Below are 14,232 nucleotides of genomic sequence, written 5' to 3' on the forward strand. Positions count from 1 at the left end.
TCATTTCATTTTCATAACAGCCCTGTATCAGGCAATGGAGGCACAGAGAAGCTAATCAACTTACCCAAGGTCACCTGAATAGTAAGTAGAGCACTTGGACTAGAATCCAGGCAGTGGGACTTTAGAACCTATACCTTTACTGCCTCTTTTATAGTTGAATTTTCATCTGAAAAATTGTGTTGTCTGAAATTCTTGCTATTTGCTGTGTTTGCTCATCTTTGCTCATTGTGGATTATTTCTGTTATTGTGGGACTGCTGCATGGGTCGAGAGGAGGAGATTCACACTGTTTCAGCACAAGGGCATCCCTCGTCCAGAACCACTTTTTTTTTCTTTAAGATTGTATTCATTTATTTGACAGAGAGAGTGAGAGAGCACAAGCAGGGGGAGCTGCAGAGGGAGAGGAAGAAGCAGGCATCCCGCTAAGCAGGCAGCCTGATGTGGGGCTTGATCTCAGGACCCTGAAATCATGACCTGAGCCAAGGCAGCCACTTAACCGACTAAGCTACCCAGGCGCCCCGCAGAACCACTTTTAATGCCAATTCCTTATCTTGACATTCCTGGACAACAGGGTATAGATTTTTCTCTTTAATGTGGCTTTATTTATTTATTTAAATAATCCCAATGCCCAACATGGGGCTTAAACTCTCAACCCCAAGATTAAGAGTTACATGCTGTACCAACTGAGCCAGCCAGGTGCCCAACAGGGTATAGATTTGAATTCAAAATCAACATAAAATATAATCCTATAGTTACAAATTCTTAGGAAAGTTGTGTGTGTGTGTATGTGTGTGTGTGTGTGTGTTTCATTCAGAGCCAGGAATAGGTGATAAGCTTCCTTGTTACCTCCCTGTGGATGGAATTTTTTTTTGAAGTCCACCCTTCAAAGGGTATAGCCTTTTGAGGATCTTAGCTTTATTTGGAAATTTCAATTCCAACTCCCTTTCTCACACAGGCCCCAAACCCTTCCATCCTCCTGGAGGATTAAAACTCAAGCCACTTAATTCCTGTGACTGACACTCCTTTCTCTATCGCACCATATTCCCAGCCGTGGTTGCTTCAGTTTGATATTACATGTTACTGCTCTGGTTTTATGTTCTTTCTTTGTTTCAGGTCCCTAAGGACTTTCCTTATTTTCTTTTGAGCCCAGCTATGCATTTAAAAGCTAGCATTTATCACCATGAGTCATTTCTCCCCATCCCCCCTCCCCCAAAAAAGTCCTTCCTTTTATATTTGTTACTATTGTTGTTCCAGAATATATCATCACCAGCTGGGTCATTTAGTAGAGGAGGTGTTTTTTCGGACTGTGGAAAATTGGTAATTTAATATAATAGAGAACATATTTTATTTTAGTTGTCAAAAACAAGGCCATGCATTTAAAAATGTATTTGTTATATTTTATCTTTAGGTAGCATCTTTAGGTGCTGCGGCAGGAGGACTTTCAGAATATTTAATTTAGCCATATTGCTGGAAATGGAAGTGTAGCAGTCACAGGACAGCCGTGTGCTGGCCATGGCTGACTGGTCTAAGATTGGACGCACCAACTCTCCTGTGTTTTTATACATGGTTTTCACTCTGCCTGGAATAGCCTCATCCTTTCTCACCCTCTCCCCTGACATATCTAGCTAACTTATATTTATCCTTAAAACTCAGCCCAGAATTTTTTTTTTCCCCAAAAAGGCCTTCCTTGGTTCTCTCCAGATGAAGTTAGTCTGTCCCTTCTTTGTATTTTGTAGATAGTTTTCTTGTGGTGCCCAGTAAGATGATTAGTTTTAATGATTTGTTTGCATAATTATTTTCCTGCTAGTTTTGAGCTGGTTTGGGGTAGAAACTGGTGTTATTCATCTGTGCTCAGAAATGTTTGTTGAGGGGCGCCTGAGTGGCTCAGTCGTTAAGTGTCTGCCTTCCCCTCAGGGCGTGATTCCAGAGTCCTGGGATCCAGCCCCCATCGGGCTCCTCCGCTGGGAGCCTGCTTCTTCCTCTCCCACTCCCCCTGCTTGTGTTCCCTCTCTCACTGGCTGTCTCTCTCTCTGTCAAATAAATAAATAAAATATTTAAAAAAGAAAGAAAGAAAGAAAGAAAGAAAGAAAGAAAGAAAGAAAGAAAGAAAGAAAGAAAAAGAAAAAGAAAGAAAGAAATGTTTGTTGAACTGAATTCCTAGTGAGGAACTGGGCTTGAAGGAAGAAAGACATCTTGCAATAAAACCCTAGGTGGGAAAGGAGGGTTTTGAAGAATCAGAAATGCCTTTGGAAAGAGAGCCCTCCTGGCTTATTAGCCACAAGCTTGCTCTTTGCCACCTTCCTCAATAGCATTTCTGCCTACACAGCAATCCTCTGAGATCCCACAGTTTTTCAGCCTCCTCCAAGAGAGCTTGTCTCACCCCAAGATGCTGGGTCCAGATTTGAGGTTTCCCAACTACCTTTTACTTCACACCCACTCCTGATTTACTAGTACTTTTCATTTCAATAATTAAAAGACCACCTCCACATATACTCTCTCATTTCCTCCTTATAACAATCCTGTTGAAAAAGGAATATTTCCCTTTTATCGATGAAGACTGAGTCTTAAAGAGATTAAGAGCCTTGCCCCAAATCACACAGTAGTAAGTGGCAGTGCCAGGAGTTGAAACCTGCTAGTTTGACTCCAAAATTCACATTGAATGGCCTGAATTCCAGTAGGTCACAGGATAAACTTGACAACTTTGAGTGTATGCTAGGAGTAGAGCTATATGACAAATCTGTATGTGAAAAAAAATTAATACACATAGACAAAGAGATAATCCATGTGAAAATATAACTTTTCTTTTTTTTCTTTTTTCTTTTTTTTAAGATTTTATTTTTTTATTTGACAGAGAGAGAGACAGCATAAACAGGGGGAGCAGCAGGCAGAGGGAGAGGGAGAAGCAAACTCCCCGCTGAGCAAGGAGCCTGATGTGGGGCTCGATCCCAGCACCCTGGGATCATGACCCGTGCTAAAGGCAGACGCTTAACCAACGGAGCCACCCAGGCGTCATGAAAATATAACTTTTCTTAAGAGTAGGAACAGAAAGAGAATATTCACCAACCACTAGCCTATGCCTTGCATGTATTTTATTTTATATTTCTATAAGGCAAGTAGTATTAACCCTGTTTTACATGTTCCTGGCGTTAGGAGGCCCAAGAACCTCCTTAGCCGTTAGGTTAAGAGCTTCTGCTTTGGACCCAGACACACTTGGGTTCCAATACTGACTTTACCTCTTAGCCGAATATGTCAAACTGGAGAAAGATGTTCTGTGAAATGTGGTAATCTGTCAAATGGGGATAATAATACCTACTTAAAGTGTTGTTCTAAGGATTAAATCATGGACGAGTTGAAGGAACTTAACACAATGCTTGCCATAGGATGAGGCCTCAACCAATGGTAGTTTATAACACTAAAGCCAAGAGAGATTTGGTAATCTCAGAGATATGCATATCTAGTTATATGGTAGAGCCATGATAGGAACTCGGGGAAGTCTATGTTATCTCAAAACTCCACACTCCATTATATCATGCTGGCAGGATAGCCTACATCTCCATCTTAAAAATATTTTTCAAGAGTCCAGAGGTCTAACCTTCCAGATTAGTATAATTTTTCATCTTTTTCTATTATTATAGACTCATAAAAATATAAATCAACCTTACTACACTATCCAGAATTAACTATTAATATTTTGTTTTATTCCTGTAAAGATTTCCTAACTCATCTGTTCACCGGCAATACTATAGGATAGTGCCTGGCTCACACTAAGAAGAATTCTGATCGTTTTTAGGCCTTCTAGCTAAGATCAAGGGTAGTATCTGTTCTTATCAGTTTAATATCTGATACGTCCTCTATCCGAGGACAAGATATTAAATGGATTTTTGGAGCAGGGAGTTGGACTAGGAGCTTGCCCCGTCCACTCCACTCATCGACCTGGTAATTGCAGTACTTGCAGGAGAGGTGCACCCCCTTGGGGGAATAAAGGTTGCCCAAAAGAAAGGGGGGAAAGGAAGAGAAAAGAGGAAAAAAAAAAAAAAAGAATTCTGCTCTTTCGATAAATGCCAAATGACACGCTTAAATTTCTATTTTTTTGATTAGCGAAGTTAAACATTCTTTCCTTTAATTTCTATTTATTCTTTAGCGGACTGCCTGTTCCTATCCTTCGCTCGTTTTTCTCAGGAGTATTAAGTGTTTTATCCTTAGAATTTGTTTTTCACAATACAAAAAAAAAAAAATACTTAAAAAAAAAAAAAGAGTCTGGCTGGTAATCCAGGGCTGCTGAACTGGCTGAAGCCCACAAAGCCGTGCTCGCCCACTAGTTAACTTTCAAGGCCAGCGGGCGGCCTTTATTCTCCAAGGCGGAAGGAAGGCTTCCACGAATCACGAGGGCGCGAATTGCTGCAAAGGCGTTGGCTCTCCCGGCCTCGGGAGGAACGTCTCGCGGGATCTCAGCCGTCCTTGGAGCCTCCGACCCGACTACAAATCCCGACATACAACGTGCCAGAAGGCCTACGCGCCCGAATGAAGGCGCAGGTCCAAGGTCATGTGTCTGTCTGCGTAAGACGTCCGGTCATCTCTCCCACGCCTTTTTCTACAGCTTCCACCTTGGCCGCCATTTTGTGCTGGAGGTTCTGGAACCTCTGAGCCCCGCCGACTCTATGGTTGAGCATTTCAGGGATCGACCAATCGGAAGCCAGATTTCGGAGGAAAACCCCGCCTTCACCCGCATGGAGGCGGGAACTGCCACGAAGCTCCTGTGGAGAGAGAGGAAGAAGCTGCGGAAAGCCAATAAGAAAGGAGGACTTGAGGACGTCAGCCAATGAGGGTGCGGGGGAATTGCGGCCAATGAGAGTGGGGGGACCCCGGGACACGTGGGTGGGGGAGCTGAGCGCTGAGACCTAGAGCTAAAGCCGGGAGGTGAGTCAGTCACCTTGAGCGGGGCAAGAACTGTGGTCGGAGTAGGGACGGCGGGGCAGTGGGAGTGCAGGTGACTCGGGGCGGAAGCCAGCGTTCGTCAGGGGTGTGGGCTGGGCTGTGTGGAGGGGCATTTGTCCCCAGGGCCGGGAGAAGCGATGGGTGCCTATATCCTTAACAATTAATGTTAATTACCAACGGTAGTGCGCGATTAACTGTCCCCATTGAGGCGGGTCGAGGACAGCTGTGTAAAATGGGCAGGACTCTGCCCGGCACCGACCCAGTATCTACCTCCAAAAGTCGTCCCTGGAGACCATCCTCTTTAGCAACATTTCCTTCCTGGGGTTTGGGCCTCCTTCCTCTACTGAAGATCTCCGTGACCTTCCTTTGCAGACCCTTTCGCGCTGTCCCTCTGACCTCTAATGCCCTCCTCAGCTGGGGCACGGTGCAAGGAAGAACGTGGTCCAGGGAGGGCGGGCGGGGTGAAGGGGACGACCGAAGGTCGCCGCTCTAAGCAAACGACTAGGCTGTGAATGAATCTTTTTTCCCCCCCCTCTGCAGACTGAGACAATGCAGACCACCGGGGCACTACTCATTTCTCCGGCTCTGGTAAGCTGCGGCTCCGGGGTGGTCTGTAGTGCCAGATGTGGGAGCTATCCATGTTTAATGAATGAACTGAGAGGAGCTTGGCGTCCAGACGATGTTGGCTCTTTGGGGAGGTTGTAGTGATGCAATTAACCCCTGTTTATTCAGACCTGTAAACCAAGATTTCTGGGCTTTGCAATGTGATCAGAGTCTGGATATGATCTTTACACCCAGTCTGGCATGGCCGGAGCCAGACAGCCCACTGAAGGCAGTCATTCTCAAGCTTGGCTAGAGCTCTCCAGGTGATTCCAATGTTCAGCCATGTTTGAGAACGTCTGCATTATGTTGACATGTCTCAAGAAAGCCAGGTTACAGGGGGCTGTGCTTAGATGGTTGTTGGAGGAGCCTCACCAGGCTTACTGGCCCAGTGCATTCAGGGTGTGTAACAGTGAGTACACTCTAACCAAATATGATTTCCCCCTTCTGATTCTTTGGGTGATCTGGGAACAAACCTGTCCTGTACCTGGTTTGATGTTAGTGTGGGTTCTGCCATTCTGGGATACTGATAAGGGCTGTGCCCGTAGAAATGAACTTTGATACCTGGGTTTAAATGGGAAAGTCACCACTGCTAACTACACCTGGGTCTTGGACAGCTGTCTCTGGTGCAGGCCTGTCTGGTAGGAACAGGAATGCATTAATTGACCTTGAAACACATGGGGCTTTTTTCTGTTTATAATCTTGTTATTTTTGACAGAAGTTCAGCATTGCATCTAGGTTTTCCTGTTTCCCTTTCTTGATTTGGAGGAATGTGTCTTTCTGATTTGACAGATCCGCTGTTGTACCAGGGATCTAATCAGGCCTGTGTCTGCCTCCCTCTTGAGTAGGCCAGAGATCCCAGCTAAACAGGTAAAGGAACGTGGGCCCTCCTGTAAATTTCCGCAGGGACGCCTGGCTGGCTGAGTCGGTAGACCGTGCGACTCTCGATCACGGAGTTGTAAGCTCGAGCTCCACTTCGGGTGTAGAGATTACTTAAAAATCTTAAAAATTAGTTAATGAATTTCCCTAGGGAAGGGTTCTTCAAGATAGTGGCCTGTAGGCCAAAGAGGGAGGACAGTTAGAGAATCTGTGGTGCTTTAATAGCTCTAAGTATCCCAAGGTGAACGTTGTAGGTGAAAAGTGCAAAAGCGAGGTTTCCCTAACCCACAAAATTTCCCTGGCTCTGTCTGAAATTGGGCCCGAGGACTAATTCCCAGCATGCTCTGCAGTCTGAGCAGCTGTACCTGCCTGGCAATTTGCCAACAGTTTCAGAGCCCAGGTGGGTCGGGTGAGAGGGGATGGGAGTCAGCCACCTGTCCTTATGCCTCACTACCTCTCCTTCCCTACTTGCCTCTCTAGCCATCCTGCAGCAGCTCCCCGCTCCAGGTGGCCCGACGGGAGTTCCAGACCAGTGTTGTCTCCCGGGACATTGACACAGCAGCCAAGTTTATTGGCGCTGGGGCTGCCACAGTTGGTGTGGCTGGTTCAGGGGCTGGCATTGGAACAGTGTTTGGCAGCTTGATCATTGGCTATGCCAGGTAAGTTTGGGGGTGGCCTAGAGCATCTCCCACCATAAATTCCACCCCCTTTGGGAGAAGCCTCAGCAGGAGCTCCCACTAGCTTGGGACTGATTTCATCGACCTCTAGTTTTCTCCAGTGATCTCTGGATCATTATTTAAATGTTTCCAACCTGACTCACTTAAACTTAACCGTGTTGGTATTCTGCTTACCTGTCCAAATCGCTAGGATATATGTAGGTTAGGCCCTCTCCCAGTTTCAGCACCCACTGCCCCCGCCGCCCCTCCCCAATTGACCTAACCTACCCATGTCCTCCACCACCCATGCCCTCACCCCTTCCTGTCCCCCGGCTGGCATCGGTCTCTGTCCCTGGCAGGAACCCATCTCTCAAGCAGCAGCTCTTCTCCTATGCCATTCTGGGCTTTGCCCTGTCCGAGGCCATGGGGCTCTTCTGTTTGATGGTCGCCTTCCTCATCCTCTTCGCCATGTGAGGTTCCGTGAGGGTCACCTACCTGTCCCTGCTGCTTCGACTTCAGGCCATGCCTGGTGCTGGAGTATGCTAAGCTTTACCATTAAACACAACGTTTCTCTAAACTCATATGCCTGCGCCTCTGTCCTTTGCCCCTGCGGAGGGCCTTGGTGGAAAGGTGGGACAAGGGAAGTGGGAATGGGCCAGCCATGGGTTGAGAAGCAACACCGGGGCTGAGAAGCAGCACCGCCATGACCTGAGAACATGGAAGGTTCCCTTTATTTCCCAGAGGGAGCAGGGATTTGTCCAAGTAATGATAATTGGTGCTTTTTTTTCCCTTTGAATTTAATATAATAACATGCCATTTTTGAGGGGCTTAATTTGCACCAAGCTCTGTTTTACATTTGTTATTTCAACAACCTTATGACCTAGGAGTACAATGGTTTGTACCTGTTTTGCAAATGAGGAGACCCAGGCTTAGGGCAGCAAAATAACTTGTCCCACATCACAGAGCTGGGAAGTGGAAGAATCGGAGATTCCACCGCAGGCCAGCTTAACCCGTTAATTGCTGTGCTGTCCCATCTGTTTTCGCGATGGCTCCACGAGTAAGGTGGCACAAACAGGGAAACAGTCCCAAACAAGTGCTGTAGCCAGTTGGAAATGGAGGCGGGCCTCCATCTGCCTGCATTTAGCCCCACTTGTAAGTTTCATTTTCATTCTTAGATGAAAGAATGAAAGACACTTTCCTAGAGTGTCTAAATGTTCTAGAATAAAGCAGATGAGGTACAGTTCCTGTTCTTAGAGAATTTACAATCTTAGCCTTGCTGGGGATAAAAAGGGTGAGTTTGTTTTGGTTGAACCAACTAGCGAATTGCTTAGAGAGCCTTGCCCAGCATCTTCCTCGCGGTCCCGTTCTGTGCCCCGCAGGCTTCCCCAGCTTGGCTCACGTGCAACTGATAACCCAGGGAAGAGGGGGCTAGGCTGATAACATCCCCAGCCGCTGCTTCTCTCAGCCCTGGCACGAGCAAACCATGACAGCGAACACAGAGGGGCTGGTTAACACGATCTGTCTCAAAAGGACTAAGAGTGGGACCCGTTTTGTGAAAACCTTACACCTCAACTTCAAAACTTCTGTGAAATAGTGAAACCAAGAGTATTTCTATCCAGCTGAAGGGCAGCTAGCAAAGAGGGTTAAAACACCAAAAATGTGCTGGGGCGCCTGGGTGGCACAGCGGTTGGGCGTCTGCCTTCGGCTCAGGGCGTGATCCCGGCGTTATGGGATCGAGCCCCACATCAGGCTCTTCCACTATGGGCCTGCTTCTTCCTCTCCCACTCCCCCTGCTTGTATTCCCTCTCTCGCTGGCTGTCTCTATCTCTGTCGAATAAATAAATAAAAAATCTTTAAAAAAAAAAACACCAAAAATGTGAGTTAATAAGAGTGGACTGAATTTACGTGCAACGTAAGGGTAGTCCACAAGTATTTAGGTGCTGTGCATCCTCCTGGAAGTCTTGGGGAAGGCAAAGAAATCTAAGATCCTGCCCTTAAGGAGTTTGGGGTGTTAAGAAAGTGGGAACCTTGAACAGTGTCCCACATCGAATATGTGGGCATAAAAACTATGTGCTGTGGATAAGGAAAAGCAAGGAATCCAGTGTGGTAATAACCTCAGCTAACATTTGAGCGCTTGTGGGTCAGGCACAATGCTAAGCATTCTCTGTGAATAGCTTCCAACATCCCTATGAAATAGGTCATTTTATAGTCGAGGAAATAGAGGCCCAGAGAGGTGAGGCAACCTCGGAAGGTCACACAGCTGATTAGTAAAACTGGAATTCAAACTCCAGAACCGTGTTCTTACCACTGTGCTGACTCACCTAAGCTTCACACAAGTTCCCTGACGTGCCCAATAGCACACAGCAGGCCAACGATTCCAGTCCCAAGTCCATCTGACATTCATTCAACAATCATGGTCTCGTACCACAGGGTTTTTCAACCTCGGCACATCTGGGACCAGATAATCCATTGTGGTAGGTTGTCCTGTGCCTCGTATGGCCTCAGGCAGTATCCCTGGCCTCTACACGCTGGATGTGGGTAGCCACCTCCAAACCCCCGAGTTGTGACAACCAATTGCCAAACACCACATGTCTCCTGGCTGGGGGCAAAATCACTCCCAATTCAGAACTACTGGTCTACCATAATCTGCTGCTTGTCTACCCTAAGGCATGCTCCCCAGGCTGTCCACAGCAAGCCAGCGGTAGAACCTGAAGCCGAGCCCGGGAATCTGAAGATCAAAGAAAGAACGGAAAACTCAAGTTGAACTGGCAGCTGAGGTATCCCCAAGGGAGCAATGGATTAACCAGTAATGTTAAAAACGGAACGTAGTAACCTTTTGGGACGTCAGGCTGGCATCCTTGCCAGGTCACTACCCTCTAATGGTAAATCAAGGAGCAGCCCCCAGGGAAGGTGATTGTCTTTACTTCTGTGAAGCTCCAGGAACTTAGTTTTTGCCAAGGGGCTGGCAAGAATTTCCCTTGACCGTGAGCTCCAAACAGGCTTGGAATTGCTGGACTTACAAATCCAAATCAGCAAGGTTGGGAATGTAGTGGGGCCTAGGGAACCCTAGAGAGTCAGGGGAGACTGCTGCCCCACCCCCAACAAGGCTGGTTAGTCCATTACCATTGAGATTCTTTAGGGTCTGTGGTCTAGGGTGGACCCAATTTGCTTAGTGCAAAATACTTATGAGTAGATACAGAGATACACGTTCTTGGGAGAGGACCCGTTGTTTTCATTATACTCTCAGAGGTAGTAACCAAAAACAATTAGTAACCACTCCTTAAGAGTTCAGCATGGTAGCAAAGAGCATAGTCAGAGGGGAATGCAAACGCCATCCCTGCCACTTCTTAACCGGGTAATTCTCTCCCCTGAGACTCGAATTCCTCATCTCTAAAATGGGATTAAAAACAATTCACAGGGGGCGCCTGGGTGGCTCAGCCGTTAAGCGTCTGCCTTCGGCTCAGGGCGTGATCCTGGCGTTATGGGATCGAGCCCCACATCAGGCTCCTCCGCTGGGAGCCTGTTTCTCCACTCCCCCTGCTTGTGTTCCCTCTCTCTGGCTCTCCCTCTCTCTGTCAAATAAATAAATAAAATCTTTAAAAAAAAAACAAAAACAATTCACAGGAGTTGAGGGGTGCCTGGGTGGCTCAGCCGTTAAGCGTCTGCCTTCGGCTCAGGGCGTGATCCCAGCGTTCTGGGATTGAGCCCCACATCAGGCTTCTCCGCTAGGAGCCTGCTTCTTCCTCTCCCACTCCCCCTGCTTGTGTTCCCTCTCTCGCTGGCTGTCTCTGTCAAATAAATAAAATAAAATCTTTAAAAAAAAAAAAAAACAATTCACAGGGGTTGGGACAACAAAATGAGACTATAGGTAAATACATCAAATAATGATAATACATATAATACAGGCATTGCAGTATTAATGAGATACATGTAACATCAGAATGTATTCAGAGAGATGTAATAACACATGTATTACTAAATTTTTCAAGGGGGCACCTGGCTGGCTCAGTGGGAAGAGCATACAACTTGATCTCGGGGTTGTTTGAGCCCCACTTTGGGTGTGGAGATTACTTTAAAGAAATTCAATCTTTCTTTAAAATTTCTTTAATATAGCTATTATTATTATTATTATTAGCTATTATTATTGTAATCAGAAGCCGCAAAACCCCAGTCCAAGTTCTGATTTTTCCTTTTAGTCCAGGATTTATGACCTGGATGGGAACTCTTCATCTACCCCTGAGCATTGAGCCCAGGACAAAAGGCTAGGCCTTGTAGGGGAAGGACTACTCCTGAGGGACACAGAACTTTGGGAAAGGGGAGAAAGATCGTCACAATTTCTCTTCTTAGAGTTGAGGCACAGCAGTGACCTGGACTCTATGATGCTTGCTGGCCTCTGTCCTTGGGGGAGGACACTTGCCTAGTTGCCATGAGCAAGGTGCTACCAAACTTCGTTGCACTACGAGATGGCTCAATGCAGGGCAGTCCAATGCTGTGGAGGAGAAAGAGGCTAGGATCCAAATTCCTGTAGGGAGACCGCTTAGTTGTGTCATCCACCCCCAGAGGACATGGGAGAGGCTGCAGAAGGCACACTCTTGCCCTCTAGCCAAGCTGCCAGAAAAGCAGCCAGGTGTTGCCTTTGAAAAGTCAGTAAACACTGGACTAAGTAATGCCAGCTTCTGACACTCTGCTGCTAGCCTTTCCTTGGCCCTTCCTCTTTTCCGGCTTAGAGGCTTCCTGGAGTTCCCTTGGAAGGTGGTGAGCTGGTCCTTTAAGCAGCTGCCATGCTCTACAGCCCTTTGGGCCTTGTCTTGCAGATTCCTTATGCAAGCCTGGCTCAGCCCTTTGGAAAGAAAAACAGGCATATCGGAGAAGGAGGAGGAGCTGAAATTCTAGAGATCCATGGCCAGGGGAAGGGCAGCTGGCTACCATGTCCTCATTTCTGCTCTGTTCACCATGTCTGCAGCACTCCCTGAATGTCAGTTCCTAGAGGTCCAAGATGGGTGCTCCATGTTTTCTGCCCTAGAGTGTGTCGCACGGAGTAGCTAGACAGATGAGTAACCAAACCAGTAAAACAAAAAGTAGTATGTGCTACAATAAACTCGAGGATGGAGTAATTTTAAATGGCTAATTAATAGTAATAATAATAATACACCTGGAGGTGCTACGGCTTGACAGAAAAAGTAGTATTTCGGCCTGCACTGGCGATGAGTAGGAATAATAAGAGTTAATAATTATTGAACATTTACTCTGACCAGGTATTGTGAGCATTCATTATCACATTATCACTTTCTTGTTTTTTTTAAGATTCATTTATTTACTTTAGAGACAGAGAGTGCATGGGGGGGGGCAGAGGGAGAGAGAGAGAGAGAATGCTGAAGCAGACTTCCTGCTGAGTGTGGAGCCTGACGTGGGGCTCGATCCCAGGACCTCAAGATCAAGACCTGAGCCAAAATCAAGAGCTGGCCACTTAACCGACTGAGCCACCCAGGTGCCCCACATTAGCTCTTCTTTCTAGCTACTATCATTTTACCAGTATTACTGATGAGGAATAGAGGCTCAGAGGTTCAATAACTAGGATTTCCCCTGGTAAAGTAGAGGGAAAGAGAATTCCCGGTAGAGAAAGTATGAGCAAAGGCCTGGAGGAGAGACAGTACATGGACAAGTGGGATTAGACAGTGCTTGCCACTCTACAAAACACTTGTAGAATTGTCACCCTTAATCCTCAGAAAAACCCTAAGAGGTAAGAATTAGCACTGTTCTGTGGATGCAGAAATAGGCTCAAAGAGGCTATTGGTAGAGTGGTACAGATCAAAAGCTGGAACCTCTTTCTTCTGGATCCAAAGTAAGCGTTTTCTTTTCTTTTTTTTTTTTTTTTAAAGATTTTTTTATTTATTTATTTGACAGAGATGGAGAGAGCCAGCGAGAGAGGGAACACAAGCAGGGGAAGTGGGAGAGGAAAAAGCAGGCTCATAGCAGAGGAGCCTGATGTGGGGCTCGATCCCATAACGCTGGGATCACGCCCTGAGCCGAAGGCAGACGCTTAACCGCTGTGCCACCCAGGCGCCCCAAAGTAAGCGTTTTCTATCCACTAAAAACAATAGTCCAGTAGTAAGGAGAGAACCACACGGAGGAATCCTATCCCCCATTGGGCCATCTTTGGGCCTCTGCAGTCTGAAGCCATGGAGGACCAATGGAGTACTGTTTTCCTTTGTGTGAGGTTATCAGTGAATTGACTTTTGACCACCTTACTAAATAAGTAATACCCAAATGAAATCCAAAATCCTTTAAAAATTAATAAAACCGGGGCGCCTGGGTGGCTCAGTCGTTAAGCGTCTGCCTTCGGCTCAGGGCATGATCCCAGCGTTATGGGATCGAGCCCCGCATCGGGCTCCTCCGCTGGGAGCCTGCTTCTTCCTCTTCCACTCCCCCTGGCTGTGTTCCCTCCCTCTCTGCTGTCTCTCTCTGTGTCAAATAAATAAATAAATCTTTTAAAAAATAAATGAATAAAACCTAGTCTGAATAGGCAATAGATCCACAGTACAATATTTTAAAGGTACACAGACATACACATGCTTCGGCCCACCTTGTCAGCCCTCAAACCATCTAGAGGCAACAACTGTTCCTAGTTTTTTGTGTATGTTTTCATGATATTCTGGTATCCTTATCATAGAGTGATAAAATGCTATACCAACAAAAAACATGAAATCTATATAAAACATCATGTTGATTCATTGCATTTCATGTTAAGTACCTAAGCTGTACCAGGCCCTCTGCTGGATTCACAGACAGTACATGCTCAAGAGCCCTGAGAAAGGGGGGTGCGGGGATAGGGGTTGGGAGCAACAGGTAGCAAAGGACCACAGGAAGTAAACTTCGGTAAGTGTGGGAGAGCTCCAGCCTGTGACAGTACCACATAGTGGTTAGAACTTTTTCTTTGGAGTCAGATTTGGCTTACAGCCCCAAATCCGTTGCTTGCTTTCGGTGTGACCCAGGTTAAGTGATGGAACCTCTGTAAGCCTCTGTTTTTCCATCTGTCAGAATGGACTAATAATAGTACTTACTTCATAAGGCTGTTGAAAGGAATAAATAAGACAAAGTCTACAAAGTGCTTGGCACATATTAAGCACTCAATAAATGTCAGCTAAAGAAACAAATGTTTAGCCT

General features: G+C 46.4%; 1 protein-coding gene and 1 non-coding gene across 3 annotated transcripts; both read left to right on the forward strand.

The window, feature by feature from the left end:
- Positions 1-3,777: 3,777 nt before the first annotated feature.
- Positions 3,778-3,969, forward strand: LOC113265722 (U2 spliceosomal RNA). The gene has a single exon (XR_003320127.2). It is a non-coding gene; the product is annotated as a U2 spliceosomal RNA (small nuclear RNA).
- Positions 3,970-4,842: 873 nt separating this feature from the next.
- Positions 4,843-7,645, forward strand: ATP5MC1 (ATP synthase membrane subunit c locus 1). Of its 2 annotated transcripts, none has more exons than XM_026513081.3 (5): positions 4,843-4,915; positions 5,474-5,521; positions 6,326-6,403; positions 6,893-7,071; positions 7,428-7,645. In XM_026513081.3, the coding sequence occupies exons 2-5, from the start codon at positions 5,483-5,485 to the stop codon at positions 7,540-7,542; spliced, it is 411 nt and encodes a 136-aa protein (XP_026368866.1). In that variant the 5' UTR covers positions 4,843-4,915; positions 5,474-5,482; the 3' UTR covers positions 7,543-7,645. The 2 variants fall into 2 exon arrangements, with proteins under 2 accessions (XP_026368866.1, XP_026368865.1); XM_026513080.3 differs by having other exon boundaries at positions 4,884-4,985.
- Positions 7,646-14,232: the final 6,587 nt, after the last annotated feature.

Source organism: Ursus arctos, unplaced genomic scaffold (genome assembly GCF_023065955.2).
Source record: "Ursus arctos isolate Adak ecotype North America unplaced genomic scaffold, UrsArc2.0 scaffold_24, whole genome shotgun sequence".
In the NCBI taxonomy this organism is placed as follows: Eukaryota; Metazoa; Chordata; class Mammalia; order Carnivora; family Ursidae; genus Ursus; species Ursus arctos.